At 38.9% G+C, this 19,153-nt stretch overlaps 1 protein-coding gene across 2 annotated transcripts in view; it reads right to left on the bottom strand.

The window, feature by feature from the left end:
* The window catches only part of galnt18a (UDP-N-acetyl-alpha-D-galactosamine:polypeptide N-acetylgalactosaminyltransferase 18a), an 88,498-nt gene extending 71,316 nt beyond the window's left edge, over positions 1-17,182 (bottom strand). For both annotated transcript variants that reach the window (XM_077210669.1, XM_077210670.1), the window contains exon 1: positions 16,705-17,182. In XM_077210669.1, coding sequence (XP_077066784.1) covers positions 16,705-16,945 — 241 coding nt within the window. In that variant the 5' untranslated portion in view covers positions 16,946-17,182. The remainder of the gene's footprint in view (positions 1-16,704) is intronic.
* Positions 17,183-19,153: the final 1,971 nt, after the last annotated feature.

Raw genomic sequence — 19,153 nt, 5'->3', positions numbered from 1 at the left:
AATTTAACAATAATAATAACCAGAACAACAATAATAATACAATTTAAACCTGGTATAAATGAAGAAGAATTTTTTCAGCTTGGGGTAGAAGGTGCCCATAAAACCTTTGAAAATTTTAGCAACAGCTCTGTTCTAAAAATGTGTTCAATTAATTTGATTGCACTCACAATCCTTGAATCATGTCAGAATCTAACCAATCAGATATCTTGTTTAGCAGTCCTCGGTCCTTGATACCAGTATTACAAAAGGCCACAAAAGCCCATTTTCTTTTTGCGGCATCTTATTAGACTTCCTGTCACACTGATAACATTCACTGGCTTGTATTAAAAACTGTAGAAAATTAAAGGACTTGCAACAAAAAGATGCTCCAAGAAAACTGGGGTCTTTCGGTTGCTTTGAAACTGAGCTAGTTATTGCACGTCTTGCACGGCCTTTTGTTCACATGGCCGGCCGTGGGCTGTGCTAGTAATTGCATTAGCACTTTCTAGGTGACCTAGAAGTCGCCAGGATGTTCATACTAGTGCATGGGCGGCCCCGGATGGCCATGTTAATTGTCAGAAGTTCAGAACACAATCAGAAACAGGCTACATGGCAGTGAATGTCCCTCAGGTGATATAATGCATTGCATTATTATATGTGGGCTCCAAATCTCAAATCTGTGTCTAAACCATTAACAGGCTTTGCATAAAGGCAAGAGTGTTTTTTCCCTCTAGAACAGAAAGTTTGTTGATTTCCTTGCAAAAGGAATGACTTTGGCCTCATAAATCAAACGTTACAGCTCATTGCCTGTAATTTCTACATGCAAAACACAATCCTGGAGAGAGAAAAATGATGATTACAGCCTCATCCAGCTTCGCCACTTCTGCTAAACAAATAAAAGCACAAGATGCTCTAGATGAAATTACTGTAGTGACTTTGCAAACACAGAAGCAGAAAAAACAAAGTGCTCACAAAGGCCAACAATTGCTTGAAAAAAAAAACCCACAGAGAGAAACAAAATGATGTGACAAATTTCGACACATAAATTGTGACATTTAGTAGAACAGTGTATTCATGTTTATAAACGTTATATAAGAATAGCATAATTTAATAAGAACTGTAAATTGATTAAAATATTTAATTAAATCAAGTACACTATTTGGACATTAATCAGAATAACCTTAATTGTATATCAGAAATCACAAGAAAATGTACAGATTTTACAAATATATATTTGTCAAAGGTTTCTATTTACAACATGTTTTTGCAGTGTTGAGCTTTGTAGCCAATCAGCAATGAACGCAATGAACGGGTTTTTGTTTAGCGCGAGTTCTGCATGCTCACAAATCCTTTCATTACAACACAGTATAAATACGATGTCAATAAGAGATTTATTGCAAAGCTTCTTTGATTACGGGGAGTTTCCACGAGAGTGCAGCTTTGTTTACCTTGCGTTGTAATTGATAGCTTCAGTGATCAGGATGGTAGCAATCTTTGCTCGCTTTCTGTATATAATATTTTTCATGCTGCTAAATACACATTGCAAGTGTGTCACAAGTTTCTGGATTGGCAAACTTATTCAAATGCACGATTGAATCTAATTGACAGTGATAACCATAGCAATGGATAAAGGATTTTTAGGAGCATGGAGCAAGTTGCTTTTTTAAAGTGTAACTGAAATAATTCATCAATTGCAGCGACGTCCTGGCAAGATCCTTGATTAGTTTACTAGGTTTCGTTACTAGAGAACGACATTCTTGCCCGCCAGCCAGTACTTGTGACGTCACGTGCAAAGTATGAATTGCACACATTAAAAAAAGTCAACACTCCACAATCTGTGATTCTGTTGAGCTACTTATTTATTTAAATAAAAACATGTTACATAAATGCCAGATCAGAGAGTGAAATGTGACAGAAAAAAAATATCTAGGGGCCACGTTTACAAAGTGTCTGCCAAGTACTGACTTACAATAAATTTTCCAGTCACAACATGACAAATACAACCGACCAGAACACATATGCGTGTGATTTACACCAATTGTGCCATGGTTTATTTTGTCCCAACCAATTTCTATAAAATAGCTTGCAGCTGGGAATGTGTCTAATACAAAGGAACATCTCTATTGTTGAGCAGAACAGAAGTCATAATTTGTATTTAGATCCATAAAAAAACTACAAAAACCGGAGACAATATAAGAATATATAAAGATGAAGTTATAAAACTGAATAAGAACGCAGTGCAGGATGTGGTTTGATTGTTCAGTTAAAATTAAGTACATGAATTTGAGATTCCAGCTCTAAAATTTAAGCATAAAAAAGGTAATTGCGTCTTTTTATTTCTGACTAATTCTGACTTTTGTCTCACAATTGTGAGTTATAAAATTACATATCTGAGAAAAATTCTGAATTGTGAGAAAAAAAGTCACAATTACCTTTTTTATTCCATTGCCGAAACAAGCTTCCATAAAAATCTGATTGAGGCACGTATCTGTTAAATAGCCTTATACAAACATGATGTGAAGAAACATCTATTTTTGTGTAAGCAAGCCGCATGACACATCAACTTTTCCAAATGCATCAAGACAGTCATACAGGTCTTTTTGCCAACACAATGGCTCTCCAGCTTTAGCACCATGATAACAAGAGACAGCTCCACTGATCTGTTTTCTGCTTCTGTTCAGGAAGCATTATTGTCCTGATGCACACAACTTGAGCACAATTGTCAGGATGCTGTGTGGCGCATATGTGATTAGAGTTTTAAGATGTATCTCCTGCTGTGGGCGATATACTCTTGCACTCTCTAACCAGTGCAAAGGTTAATAAAGTCACAGAGAGACATTTGAATTCAGTCCCTCAGGTGCGCCTACTGGGTGAGCCACGGCCCAGTCTCTACGAAATCCTCATGGGTCAGTGTATGAGATGTCCAGCTATGACAGACAGTCGCCATGGTTTGTTTTCGGCTCTATGACAAACCTAAAGGCTCTTTCATTGTTTTAGTTGAGTAGCTAGTGTTTTCTCTTTTCATTATGTATACAACATAACTACAATAATATCTAATGTAAAAAGTTTAAAACAAAATCAATAGTTTGTGGTAGGTACAATTTGTTTGATGTTTTATGGTCACCAAGGCTGTTCATTTATAAATACAGTGAAAACAGTTAAGAATTGAAAAAAAAAATATTACCATTTAAAATGACATTGATATATTTTAAAAAGTTATTTATTTCTGTAATGCAAAGCTGAATTTTCAGCATCATTACTCTAGTCTTCATTGTCACATGATCCTTCAGAAATCATTCTCTGCTCAAGAAACATTTCTTATTACTATCAATGTTGAAAAAAAGCTGTACTGTACTAATATATATATATATATATATATATATATATATATATATATATATATATACACACACATATATACACACTAAACAAAATTATAAACGCAACACTTTTGTTTTTGCCCCCATTTTTCATGAGCTGAACTCAAACGTCTAAGACTTGTACACAAAAGGCCTATTTCTCTGAAATATTGTTCACAAATTTTTGTTTAATTTTTGTTTGTCTAAATCTGTGTTAGTGAGCACTTCTCCTTTGCCGAGATAATCCATCCACCTCACAGGTGTGGCATATCAAGATGCTGATTAGACAGCATGATTATTACACAGGTGTGCCTTAGGCTGGCTACAATAAAAGGACACTCTTAAAATGTGCAGTTTTATCACACAGCATAATGCCACAGATGTCGCAAGTTTTGAGGGAGCAATTGACCGTTCGCAAAAGCCACGCCCCCTAGTTATTGTTACTACGCCCATCAAACAAATGGTCAAACACTACCAGCGCCACAGATTGCCATGACGGGAAGAGGTATACCCGTGCGTGTCAGTGACCTTTTTTGAAGCAGTACCTCCGCGATATCCTCCAAATCGAGGCAAAAGGGGTTACAGTATGCAGTAGAGGGATATATTCAAAATATAAAAATAAGCAATGAAGGAGACACGACTACTATCGAGGCAAATGCTTATTCCGGTCTCAAGCGAAATCTGAGAAACCCCATGACCTGTACCTCAAATGCAACCAGCACAGCCCTTGAAGAAGTTAGAAATATGTAACTTGCGCTGCATATTTAGTAATTTTGCCTCAGATACAGGATTATACATTCGCTTTAACAAGCAGGTTGTTCATTACCACGGCAACCGCTTGCGTGTCATGCTGAATGCGATTTTCGTGTTTAAAAAGTAACTAACGTTATGAGACGGAAAGATGCAGATAACCATACATTATTTAAGGTTATTTCTATTCGTTACGATATTGATATATGAACTGATGTTGTCAAGTAAGCGTCATGCTTTCCCCGTTGCGAACGCGCACTCCTCTAAACTGTAGTCTACAGGTGCTGCACTGCTAGTGACTGCTGTTCATTTCCCCCCGAAAATATCATGTTAACAACAACCCTTTAGAAAACGTAATTCCTTTGTGGATCCTCTTGATCTGCTTTCTCCATGTTTCTTTGACTAATCTCAGTGTCTCAGTCTCACGCACGCTGCACGCGAGTTAACCATGTTCAACACATTTAACTGGAAGTGGGGCCGTCCACACTGTTTTTATCCATTTTAGACACCGCTCACGTTGTGTTTTCGGCTTTGGAAACGGAAAGAACACAACTCCTCCAGACAATCTCTCTGGGTATCTAGTGTCCGATTTACAAACGCCGTGGGCGCACCGCTTCACCATCTTGCTTGGAGTCAATGTTTGACGGACCTGCTCACATAGTAACGGTTGCTATGGACAATGGCCGTTTTGGGGGAGGGGCCGGCGAAAGGTCAATTGGCATGCTGACTGCAGGAATGTCCGCCAGAGCTGTTGCCCGTGAATTGAATGTTCATTTCTCTACCATAAGCCATCTTCAAAGGCGTTTCAGAGAATTTGGCAGTACATCCAACCGGCCTCACAACCGCAGACCACATGTAACCACACCAGCCCAGGACCTCCACATCCAGCATCTTCACCTCCAAGATCGCCAGAGACCAGCCACCCGGACAGCTGCTGCAACAACCGGTTTGCATAACCAAATAATATCTGCACAAACTGTCAGAAACCGTCTCAGGGAAGCTCATCTGCATGCTCGTCGTCCTCATCGGTGTCTCTCGACCTGACTGAAGTTCGTCGATGTAACTGACTTGAGTGTGCAAATGCACACATTTGATGGCGTTCGGCACATTGGAGAGGTGTTCTCTTCACGGATGAATCCCGGTTTTCACTGTACAGGGCAGATGGCAGACAGCGTGTATGGCGTCGTGTGGGTGAGCGGTTTGCTGATGTCAAAGTTGTGGATCGAGTGGCCCATGGTGGAGGTGGGGTTATGGTATGGGCAGGCGTATGTTATGGACAACGAACACAGGTGCATTTTATTGATGGCATTTTGAATGCACAGAGATACCGTCACGAGATCCTGAGGCTCATTGTTGTGTCATTCATCCACAACCATCAGCTCATGTTGCAGCATGATAATGCACGGCCCCATGTTGCAAGGATCTGTACACAATCCCTGGTAACGGAAAACATCCCAGTTCGTGCCTGGCCAGCATACTCACCGGACATGTCACCCATTGAGTATGTTAGCGATGCTCTGGATCAGCATATACGACCTACAATTGAAAATGTATTTTTCCTTGAACGACACAATATTAGTGTGCCACATTTAACATGCACAAGTATGGAGAGCATGAGAAAAGAGAATTCAGAAACATAACGTCTGACAGAAGTTTACCTTATAAACATTTAATATGTGCAGTTTTAGAAAAACAATTACACTGTCTGTCCTCAGAAAACACAAAATACATGCATAAATTCGTACATTTCATATGCACAAATACACAACGCACAGATGCTGAAGTGTAGTCCTCAAATGTATTTAAAAGGACAGTCACCAACAAATAAAAATTCTGCTATTTACCAACCCAAATGTCAAGTGCGTTCCTAAGATTAAAGAATGATAATAAACTAACAATATTTTAAATGATACAGAATTTTTGAGTGAACTGCCCTTATAAAAGCTCTAAATTTACATTTATATCTTACCGAGTAAAAAGCAGTTATTTGTAATTTATAATTAGCAGTCCGTAACTTTTGGCACTCTAGCGGTTAAGAAAACAGCTACTTCGCAGCGGTGTGACCCGACCTGACTAAAATAGTTCCAATATAAACACTTATTATAGGTTCACCGCGATTCAAGATAAGACAAAAACATGGTTTGGAAAATGGATTCATGATGTACTCGCTCACTCACTCGCTCTAATTTGCTTGTTAGATTATTAGGGTGCGACCTGTCAATAAATATGTCCCTGCAACGTGAATGACGCTCATATTCACGCTTGAAGTGTGAATGTCTGAACACAAATATTGTTGGCCCTGCTAATTCTGCACCGGCTTCTTTACAGTAATTGCACAGCATAACATCTTTATCTTGCTCGTATTGTAGCCATGGAAAAGCATCAAGCCATTCTTTTTGGAACATGTGCTATTTAACATTACCTGACAGGCTGTCACTGATATTATGAAACGTCACTGTTGATACGTAAAAAGGGCATTTGGGAGTTGTAGTGTTTAGCTTCGATCGTGTGTGTATATATATATTAGAGATGCACCGATTGATCGGCTGGTGACCGGAATCGGCCGATTTTCACGTGATCGGCCATGACTGGCGACCGGCCGGTCAGTCAGCCATATTCCGATTTTTTTGCCGGTCAAATGCACTCGGGCACCACATGATTAAAGCCCCGTTTCAATACAAGCGACTTTGTCGCTGCATGTCGCCAGTGGCTGGCGATGAGGTCGCTAGTGGGCGTTCCCACTACTGGTTGCCTTTATGAATGACATCCAATGATGTGGAGAAGAATCATGCGCGCTCCGCTCCTATTGGTTGTCGCTTCCGAAAGTCGCTCTTAATTTGCATAAAGTTAAACAGATCTCAACTTTGTCGCGTCGCCAGACACGCCCCATCCGGTAGCCAACGGTCGCGACCGCGCGTATCGCCGGAAGACGCCCGCTCACCATCGAAAATGAATGGTATCGTGTCGCTTGGTCGCGTGTAGTGTGAACGCAGCTTAACATCGCGCAATAACATCAGCATCACACGTAAACACGGAACGCACATGTAGGAAACCTCGTGAATTACGGCCGTTACTGGGGTTTCCCGGTGTGCATGTTAATCAATGAGTGCATTCACACCGAGAGCAGGAGCAGCGCGTGAGCGTGGAGCAGGAGCGTCGCGTGAGCAGCAGTGAAGTGGGGTTTCGGGGCAGTGTCTATTTTTGCTGCGCTACTCGCGCTCAATTAAAGGGATTTTGTTTAGCCTGGCTGGACATGTGGCACACGAGAGAACAACTGTTTGCTAAATCAAACTTGCCATTGATGTAACTTACAAGTGATTGCAATAGGGCAGGCCTGTGTGTGTGTGTGTGTGTGTGTGTGTGTGTGTGTGTGTGTGTGTGTGTGTTTTGAGAAACATCTTTATACTGCAAGGCTATATTTTATTTTTATTTGCTATTTATATATTATTATGCAATTACCTGTTTTCATACAGAAGTTTAGTTTCCTAAATAAGTAAATATATCACTTTTATTTTTTTAGTTGAATATATGGAAATAAAAATGGTTCTTCCATACCATAACACTGCAGATATGTGTGAATTTCCCAAACCAGGAGTAATAATTTATATAGTTCTATTTTATTTAATTTGTTCAAAAAATGTTCTATGTTATATGTAAAATGTTCTATTAAAGAAAAGATAGAAAATAAATATTTGTGTTTGCTGTAAAGTGGTTAGAAAAAATTTAATCGAAATCGGCTAAAATCGGTATCGGCAGGCCAAACTCATGAAAAACCGGAAATCAGGTTCTAGAAAATTGTAATCGGTGCATCTCTAATATATATATATATATATATATATATATATATGTTATAAGCTTGGCATCAGGGTTTATTTAGCTAATATTACCAGGGAAAAAAGTTGCAATTTCTCCAAGCAAGTAGCAAGTAGTCTAATTTTATTTGTTGCGGCCAAATAATAGCTAGAAAAGCCTCAGGAGACTTAACATGCTACAGGTTCTCCGAGATATTCAGGTAACTGTCATTCATTCAAGCAAGGACATCTCAACCCCACACAGTATTTGGTCTCGCTCGGTTAGTCAAGGACAGCCGATTCAGTTTTTCACCCTGGGTCATTGGCTCAGTGAGTGTTTCTGCATCACTATTCAGGAGAAGCACCAGTCGAATGTTTGCTTGGCTAACTGCTACAACAAACGAACATACAGGCCAAAGTGCTGACTAACGTGTCAATCAACTAAGGCGATTCTTTCTAACGGATCAGATCACTGGACTGAATCACAAGTCACCTCACTGTAAGTTTGTATCTGCATCTGTTGTTGTCAGACTTCAGTAGGTGTAATTAAAAAGACAAATAACTTTGTCATTCATTCCAACCTCCTCCCTCAGCTCACATCTGACTGGATGGTGGAATAAAGTTGAATGGTTTCTCTGAGGATTACTGAAGCTCTAGCTTGATTATGGGCTGTTCTCCGAATGACAAACATATGCGAGACAAGCTGACAAATCAGTGCAGTCGGATGCACCCTAAATGGAGCTCACTGACAGAGGGGAAGAAACGTGTTTATCAGGAGCTGACCTCATCATGACAGGCAAACAAAAGCTACAAAAAACAGAATCAAACGGAAATGCCTCCCACCACGCATTATGATTAAACCATATTCTTGACCCCAAACATGACTTGAGGGCACTTTACACGCTTAGCTTGTGATATTGCCTCCTTTCGTGTACAGACATTTTCCTGTTGAGCAAACACAACGACGCCTGCTTAGGCTCAAAGCATGTTGCACAAGAAGATTAGTATAAATAATGCATTCTGTGTTTCCAGTGGCGTAACTTTGCTTTGAAAAGTGGTGGGGACACCGCACAACTCGTTTTGCTATTTGTTTATTTAATAACAAAATTTACTTGGGGACTGAGTTCAGAGTTGGAAATACACTTAATTTTCACTTTGATGTAGGCCTACACACATGCATGTATCACATTCACAAATATGTCTATAAGCATCCGAATAAGCAAAACGTAACTTTCACAACACATCTAGGTTAGCCTAATAAATATATCAAAATACGCAAGATCAGTGAACTTGGGGACTGTTCGTTTTTTTATTTAAGGGGCTACCGGAGGAGTTTTGAGATCTGTAGTCAAAAAAGACTTGACCCTCCCTTCGCCTGTTCGCCAGTAGGCTAATAAATTTGTCTATGATCCTCCAAAATGATTGTGAAAAAAGGCGACCCTCCCTGATAATTTTTTGATTACGTTTGTGCTTGGCATTTTCAGATAGCCATTGTTTTTTTTTTTACAACCATGACAAACGACTAAACTCCTGTTTTCTCATCTTAGTAGCAGGGCTGTAACGATAGACCAAACCTACAATTCGGTTCGTATCACGATTTTTGATTTTAGATTTGAAAAAAACAAAACAGTGCTGAAGCAGTGGTGACGCCTGACGCGTTCATGTAACATGGCGCTGCCAATAAAATATCTAAAAGCTGCCACAAAGAACCAGCAAAAGTAATGATTATGAATGTCAAATATAGCAAGGAGACATTTTAATTGTTTATTAATAAACAAGTGTTTTCGGTGTCAGTGTGTCGGTTGCAAAGATGAAGTTGACGATGCTGACTCGCGATCTTCACAGTAGTGAACGCGCTAGAGAGAAATGCACATTTCATGGATTAAATAAGCAGAGAGCAGTCATTTTTCTTTCGTTTTGAATTGTTCTGTTTACAAGTAGGCCTAGACATTTCAGGATTTCAGTATATTTCTCAGGTCTGTGAGAGGCAAGTACATTATACGCTGAGTTTCGGTTCATTTATGAGACGAGAGTCCAGTTCACGTGCCGGCACCTCCGTGATATTTTATTTAACTTTTAGGCTATTTAACCAGGAGAGTCCCATTGAGATTTAGAACCTCTTTTGCAAGGGTGACTTGGCCAAGACAGGCAGCAGTACATACACATAGGTACAGACAAATAACTCAGAAGCGTTAACATTTCATATAATCATTTAAAATAATGTTTACAGTCTAAGAACATTTAGCCTACATAGTAAGGCATCTGCCTCTAAATCTTTCATTTTGGATTTAAAAGCATTTAGCGAGATTAACACAATGAGTTTCAAGTCCTTTTGCAAAGTATTTCATGCTGAAGGTGCAGAATACAGAAATGCCTTCTTTCCCGTTTCCGTACGGGCCTTGATGATCTATTTTCTACTATAGGCCTATTTACTTCTTATTTATTAAATCCAGGTAATTGGTTGATGAAACATCGATTAAAATTAAGATACAATTAATAAAAAACGAAATTCACTTTAAAGAAAGGCTTTGTGGTTTCTGTTTGAGGTCTCTGTGAAGTTTTAAAGTCGCTTTCAGAACGGTCATGTCCGTAACGGAGAACTCTCACGTCCGTAACATTTTTTCCTCATAAATGCGAACACGAAAAATAAAATAAAAATAATATTTTATGTTCTATGGATGCCGACCATTCTTCATCCGGTTAGTATTAGTATTTGTTTTGTGTAGTGTAATTCATAGAATTACTAAAAAATATTTTGCCACCTAAAAGTTAAAGATTTTTTGTGTCATGTCTCGTGTATTTCCCTCATATTAAATATAAAACGCATGTGTAGACTGATATTTTTCTAATGTCTGGACTCCTTTTTTAAGGGAGTATGGATATATAAATAGACGTTTCAGGATTAAACGCATTTTCTGAGATTTTATATTTCAAGTTTTGACTGCAAATGTCACGTCCATAACGCTGAAATTGCCCAATTTTAAAGAATTTATTCTCAACTATTTTTTTTTTTGGTGTAGGTCTACTACTATTTTATTATGTTCACTTCAAATAATACTAATAGTAATTTATAAAGAGCTCTACGTCTTACACATCACACTCCACTGTTATGGTGGCAATTTCAGTAGATTTACTCACTAACATTGTTGTGGAAACACAATAAGAAACTAAAATATGGTAGTATCGTGCTACAGCGCACATTCTATCAGCTGCAGTTCTGGCGCCTCAGTCCCAATACTGTAAAACTCGACGTACATTCACATCACATGTTAATGCAGCGGTAGTTACACGCAGGAAACTGTTATTCGCTATCACAACAGATATTCATCATTGAGAGGACGTAGAAAAGCTTCTGACCGCCGGAAAAAAATTCTTAAATTAATGAATTCGATTATGATGGATGCCGATTTGTAGATTGTGCATTTCCTTTAATATATACCTTCTGCAATCTATTTTTCAATTACTTTTAAAAAGTGGTGGGGACAATATCGAGCATGGCAAAAAGTGGTGGGGACATGTCCCACCCGTAAATTATGCCCCTGTGTGTAGCATGTAAGTGATAGCTAATATAATTAAAGCTGCAAGCAGCCTTTATCGGTGTTCAAGCAGTTAAGGCAGTTAAGCTCAAAAGCATCAAAAACATTAGGTTTCATGTAGCAAGCATTTAACCACTGACATCATAGATGGAATCGACCATGTTTTAGCATGATTTACCCTGTTATAGCCTGGTTTACCACAATTGAACACATTCCAGTATTATTTACCATGAACCTAGCATGATTTACCATGAATCTAGCATGATTTACCATAGTTTACCATGATATACCAAGTTCTAGTATGATTCACCATGATTTACCCTGTTCTAGCATGGTTTACTACAATTGAACACATTCTAATATGATTTAATATGATTCAAGCATGATTCACCATAGTTTACCATGATTTATCTTAGTTTACCTTGATTTACCATGTTATAGGATGGTTTACCATGATATGCCACATTCTATAATGATTTATGATGGTTTTAAAAATTATGATATGAACATTATATGATTGTAGATGGAAAAGACCATTTACAGCTAATACAGGCAATTTACCATAGGAAATATATGGTTTTGAAGCTTTTTAACAGTCATAGCGAGACCTTTCCAACCAAAGCGAGTCCGATCTCCATGAAACTTTGCATGCTTCTTCACCATGTTATGACAAAGAATAGGCCTAGACTGGTTTGGTTCCGATCGGGCGAAAAACCAGGGACTAGTTCGCAAAAGTAGGTTTTGGACAAAATTCGACATAGCGGAAAATTTTTCTTGCCTAAATCGTAATTGGAGATATAAATTTTGTCCGCTTGAGCCAAGCATCACAGTGGTGTAAAAAGCTTGAGGCTATGACCAACGGTCGAGGAGTTATGAGCAATTTAGTACTTTTGGTTGCTGTAGCGCCACCTATGGGCCAATCGGGGTCATACTCTGATAGGTTGTCCCCAAATTGAGGCCTACCATCTGGCCGAGTTTCAAGTCTCTGGGCCTTACGGTTTGGGCTGCACGATGCGTTTTAGGGGGGGGGGGGGAATTCAAATAGCAATTACAATAGGATTTCAGCACTTCGTGCTTGAACACCTGATTAACTCTAATAATTTAACTCTTAAATGTTAAAGTCGTCCTCAAACACTGCAGTTGTAGCTGAGGCCTGAAAGAGTTTGGTTCATGCTGTCAATGTCGAGAAGATGCTATTCTCTGCGCTGTGAAAGCAAATTCACTTTGCATGCACTTCCAAAGAATGAGGACTCAAACTGATACAGTAAATCCGGTGCCATAGTTACTGTCCATATCACTGTGTATCCAATTGCTGAGGAAGCATTCAATACTTAAAGTCCCCCTGTGGTGAAAATCCAGTTTTTAATGTAGTTTATATATGTCTATGTGGTGTTTTTAAAATGCTTTAAGACAAACCATGTGCAAATTGATAAGTCAACACCATTGCTGATTATTTTCTCCTTAAATCTGCAGTGATAAAAAGAGAAATGGCCGTGGTTTGAAAAAGCCGGTGTTTCTGACGTCACAAACTACAATTTTATCAATCACGTCAATGTGCCGGTAGCTTTAGCATTTCATTAACTGCTGTGAAGCAGGGAAGTCTCAAGAGAAGCCAGGTTATCGCAGTATATTTTTCTGATGATATGAAAAATTGGGTACATTTAGCAATATAGTGGGTGAATTATGTATGATGTATTATGATGTTATGATGAACAATATGCCTTTCTCCACTGATGTTCTAAATTGTTCAAAACGTTTCTAAGGATGCTGATTTTTAGAAAGCATACTGAGATGCGGAATGGGTTTATGTAACATTAGCAACACATTAGCTCATTATTACCATTATGTGTCCGACGTTGTAGAGAGGGATACATAAAACGCATTACCATTCTGATAAATCGACTTGTATACGACCCTGTATGAGTGAATGGAGGCGGGTGCTCATTTTCATAGTCATGGATTCGCTTATACTACATGAAGCAAGGGTGTAGAGTTACTTTCAAGCTATTTTAAGGAATGAGTAAAAAAAAATCACAGGAAAAAATGTTTAAATATGTAATTTTGGTGATTCAATTTTTTTTAAGGCATACAATTATTGACTACAGGGAGACTTTAAATTCAGATATAGTTTTGTTTCCAACACATGCTATAAGCTGTAGACAATCACAACAGACTGGGCCATCTAACCAATCAGAGCAGAGTAGACTCTCTGACAGGAGGGGTTTAGAGAGACCGAATCCTTGATTGAATCATTTCAGACACTGTGAGAAAAGAGGGGATGCTGCAGTGTATATTATGAGTTAAGTGTTGATCTTGGATGCATGTAAAAAAAAGAAAAATTGTAGGAGACCTCTAAAACAAAAATTGGAACCTTTTAAATAGTATAATGCGGGCACAAGATATATTCAGAAAATAGATAGGGTGAATTTCCATTTCATAGATATCTAATATTGGTGCATTTCATAGATATTTAATATCTGTGCATCCCTACTTTTATCTTGCGTGCAGTTGTGTACATCAAACCTTTCAGTGGTTACCATGTACCCTGACCATAAAAACTAATGTTTTTTCACAGCAAGACTGCAGTAAATGAACTGATGGTAATACATTTTCACAGTCTAGACAGAGAACGCCTTGCCACCTCAGAGACAACTCATTTAATTATCAAAATCTGATTGGTGTCTAAGCAATTACTTGCCTTTAATTAAATACAACACATTTAAACAGCCAATCAAGACATTCTGAAACAAATTACAGACTGAGGAAACAACTTTCCACAGCGAAATCTTAACGCTCCTTGTGACCTTCATGTTATCAATATCCTCTTCCCACTTCACTCCTTCCCTTTGGCATTTCTCCTTCATTTCCCATCAGCAAGTGAAGCATAGTGTTAAAATGAGCCCTTGTGTGTCTTATCCTATAATGAGAGAACCTTGGACAAATAAAGAACCTTTGATAACGATAATAATATCAGGTGGTATTTAACAGAGGCAGTATGATAGAACAACACATGCCTGCAGGGTGTGCATGCAAAAACATCCAGCGTTAATTGTCAGGTAATGAGACAGTCGAAAATAAATTAGCGGGGTAACACTCAGCTCGAAAGTGTGACTCGTGAACTTATGAACTTGTGAACAGGCACGGAGAAGAGAACACAATAGTATGAAGATGGTATTTTTATAGCACTCAGACACCCTGCTGATCTCCAGTGCAGAGCTGTGTGAAGAGCGGTAAGTTACAGCACTGCTGTTCAGATGTACAGAAAAAATCAGCAGCTGTTTGCACAGCAATCACCCATGAGCAATCGAACAAGACTCTACTGTACTCGCCAAAAACTGGATCCAGTTCTTGGCCAGGCTTTTGAAGGCTTTAAAGAGGAGGGAAGCATGTTTAATTGGCCATGAGCAGATCGAAACCCCTGTTGTTGGGTTGGAAATCTGTGGAATGGATTTTATTGTGGAAAGTGTGTCAAATTAAGCTGTACTTCATTTTTTTTTAAAATTAGACAGATATAGACCTGGTTTTCTTACTTTCTCGCTAACTCTACAGCACCTTACACTGCATTTCAAATGACACAACACCAAAACACGTAACCCTGGCTGTCACAAACAAAGCCATGTAATAAACGTGGTATTTGCATAGTGACCTTCCACTAACCAAAGTTCACATTTGCTAATTGAAATTGGGTTAGAAGGGAAGAATTGGCTAAATTTTTTTCTCTAAGACAGCACATCAACACCGTTGCTCATGCCAACACAAGCTGAAGGTCTGTTTTCAGTCTCTGCCAATGACAATGCAATCAGACAGTTCAGATGGGCGTGAAAACCGGACTCTTCCCTTTTAATGGATTTTAGAGATATAAGACTCTCTGGCAGGAGCCACTGACTCAGTTATCGTAAAACTGGAGGAGACTGCAAGCAAATCTGAGGCGCCTTGATTACCTATGACTTATGTCTTTGACTTATAGTACAGAGGAGTAGTTTATATATGGGAATTGGGAGTTTGAATACATTAAAGATGAAATGTGTAATTTCACTTCCCAAAGGGATTCCCAAACTTTTTGGTCAGCCCTTTGAACTAAAATATAAATATAAGTAGCCCCCGATTTTAAAGGGCTAGATCACCAAAAAAAGAAAATTCTGTCATCAATTACTCACCCTCATGCCGTTCCAAACCCATAAGACCTTCCATCATCGTCAGAACACAAACTAGGATATTTTTGATGAAATCCGAGAGCTTTCTGACCTGTTGTCGAGCTAATCAGGAGGCTCAATCAAATAGCACAACATTTTGACAGAACCAAAGAAGAGCCACATTGTTTACATTTTTAAAGGAAATCAGACGATGAATGGCTATGGTTTTCTCTGTATAGCATTTTAAAATCCAAAAAACACATTTCACTTAAAATAAAATACTTAACGTCAAGCTAGGAAGGCATCACAATGTGATATCTTCTTGCGAAACTGTAGCATGATACACTCAATTGCTTAAGTGTCTTACCGTGTAGGTGTGCAGGGTATATTTTGATTGACATTTATGGCTTCAATGTGACTGCTCTTAGCAAGAAGCAAGCTTTAAGACCTTGAGCTCAGCACAGGAGCTGTATATAGTACAGGCCAACATATCCCATAAATCCAGTCAAATGCATCTCAACAAGATTAATGCATGCATCAATGCATTACAGAAATACAATTCCTCACACAAAGCCTGTTAAGGCACAAATGTGAGTTTATTTTGGAGACAACACCCTCTTTTTTCATTCCAAGGCCAGAATTTATAACACTACTGAATCAGATTTACATCAACAGTACACTAATGATGATTAATCATCCAGGATGAGAGGCTGGTCAAACTCTTGCAGGATATCATCACTCCCCAGCTGTCCTGTTTGAGTCCAGCAAAGCAACATGATGGCACCAGCCGCAGGACTGATGTTTACGTGAGGACTTTGCCAAGTGCTAAATTTATGCCCCCCTCTCTAGCTACAATAAACCTGAGTTTACACTGCACCAGCTGAATACAGAGATCTGTTAGGAGATGAATACAGTCCAGACAGAGGTTCTATAGTATTATGCAATGCAATGCATCTCTATGAATATGTGATTCATGCATGTGGATGTATATAGAAGTAGAGACAGAGACATAAAAGAGGCTCAGGCATCAGCAAAGCCACTTTAAACCTGTATTGATTTTCATGTCTACTGAAAGTGCGACTGTTAAATAAGCTACTGTAAAGAGAGAACATGGAATTATTATAAATCAGATGCTGCCATATACAAACATCATTACCTTGTATGTGTTGGTTAACAACACTCTCCAGCCTGTCCAGTCTCTCTATAATCCTCAGGGTTTCTCCTCTGTTGTCATCATCAAACTTTTTCTCGTGCGTCCTCCCTGCAACTTTGACGTTGCCGTTATTAGACACATAATTGGTGATCCATCCGACGTAGAGCAGACACAAAATATTGGTCATGCCGCTTAAAATCACGCACGTGGACACCAAAGTTTTGGTTCTTCTCGTGCATGCCATCGCAACATCCCCACGTGCGCAGCGCGCGCAGAAACAGGCACAAATCCTTCACGCGTTTGTCGGCGGTTTTGCTCTCATACAGCCCGGCGTAATGATCTCCCGTATAACGTTTCGGCTTTGCGTGTCCAGGACATCTTATGTGACAGGAAGCAGCAGCTGTTCGGATAGGCGCTGATGTCTCTCGCGCTCGTCCGCACTGTTTGACAGCGGGTTTACAGCTCGGCTACACGCGCACGGCTTGCTTGACGGCGTCATAAGCCAGGGGTAGGCTACACGCGCATCATGTTGACAGCCAATGAAGTTCAACAGCAGTAATGGAACTGGTTTTTACTCAGATTTTACATTTGACATACAGTGGGGAGAATACCAAATTGTCTACTAAGCGAAAATGTCGTTGGTCAAACATTGAAATGTATTATGTTATGCTAATTTTTGTTTGCCTAATTTGGCTAGCTTATTACAAGCGCCCAAATGATTGAACGCACGGCCTTTGACTGACAACAAATATGGAACAACAAAAGTAACGTTTTCTCCTCTTTTTAAAAAAAACTCTTTTTGTTTTGTTATCCTACTTATTCAATATTCATGATGAATATTTATATTCATATTTTCTATCAGTTTGATATCATAAGTTAGTTTACACATTGCTGTGGACGGTATATTTTTATTTTTAACTGTTGTTGAGATGTGTTGTAAATAAAATCATCAATAAAACAAAACCTCTATTAAAACTAAACCATTCTGATGAAAGTTTTAATTGTGATCCTACTTTATTAATGCACGTTTCTGAGTTTATTGTGTGCAAATCATCTTTACAACGTTATTCAAAAAAAAAAAAAAAAGCTTGTTTCTGAAATTATTCTCCTTTTCAGATGAAATACCTGGAGAAAGCTATACATCATCTTTCCAATTCATCTCACCTGTCTTTGCTCATGGGAACCTCGCACCTTTTTTGACTTTTTCAGGAGGGATCACTCTTACTTCTCAAGCCACCTGACTCCATTCCGGTATATGAAACTAAGTTTTTACAATCCAATCAATTACAGATGGATAAAATGAAGTCTTTCCCTAAATTATTTCTAGTCGATTATCCTTTATCATACAAATACAAGTTATTTAAAGTTATTAAACAGTTATAAGATATTCTATGGGAAGTCAATCAAGCTGTCTTGACATAATGTCTTGATAGATGCGCAATAGTTTGTGATTTATTGTATTAAATATCTGACAGCGCTCTTGTGATTATTTTTCTTAGAGCGATTAAAGGCATTTTAATGAAGGCCTTTAAATATTTAGAGGATTTCTGTTTGAAGGCAAGGGGGGCCATATTCCCTTCTCTGTTGTATCCTCTTAAACGGTCAGGTTGTAACTCAAATGAAAGAGTGCAATCGAAACAGCCTTCAAAGATGCTCCTCATCAGCCTTCCCTATTCAGGGCTTTCAGGCTGATCAGGCAAGCAAAGGGAAAAAAGCATCAGAGAAACATTACGTTAACAGATGGAATCAGAAGCAAACTACCCTGAGGTGCTGGCTTTGATCTTTGTCTTTGGCTTGCCAACTTACTCTTTCACCTGTTTAGTTTACCCAAATGTATACATGAATATCAGTCACATGACCTCTTACGTCATCCGCTCTTTTTCCAGTTGACTGCCGCCATCTTGACTACCTGCTGGGTACTGTCTACAATACTGACGGCATTAGCTAGGAAGCAGATTTTCTCTGTTTGTTTCACTTTATACATAACCAACTTTGTTTATGTAAACCCTGTGTGTATTTGACAGTATTCGCGGAATAAGACTCGAAAAATAACTTCGTTCAGTAACCTGTCGCTATTAATAGACAGGCTTAGTGCGCGTGCGCTTCGGGTGTACGCGCTCAGAAAAGCGCTCGTTAGAACCGCGCATCAACACGTGAATGACTTGTTAGCACATGATGCAAATAATGAACTTACGTGAACTGCATTGTCCCGTTCCTTTGCGTTAACATTTGTTGTGAATATACGTCGCGTTGTAGCCTATGCTGAGACGGAGGAGCCAGAACTGCAACTGATAGAATGCACGATACTACGACATTTCTTCAAAAGCAGATGGTGAATATATTTTAATCCACGATCATAAATCGTGATATCGCACAGCCCTAAGCTAGCGTAAGCTCATTATCATTTACATCCACTCACCACAGACAACATGAACACTGCTGAGAGAGTTTG

Source organism: Siphateles boraxobius, unplaced genomic scaffold (assembly GCF_051911475.1).
Source record: "Siphateles boraxobius isolate OS27281-9 unplaced genomic scaffold, OSU_SipBor_1 65, whole genome shotgun sequence".
Classification (NCBI taxonomy): domain Eukaryota; kingdom Metazoa; phylum Chordata; class Actinopteri; order Cypriniformes; family Leuciscidae; genus Siphateles; species Siphateles boraxobius.
This window is presented reverse-complemented; position numbering and strand designations above follow the sequence as displayed.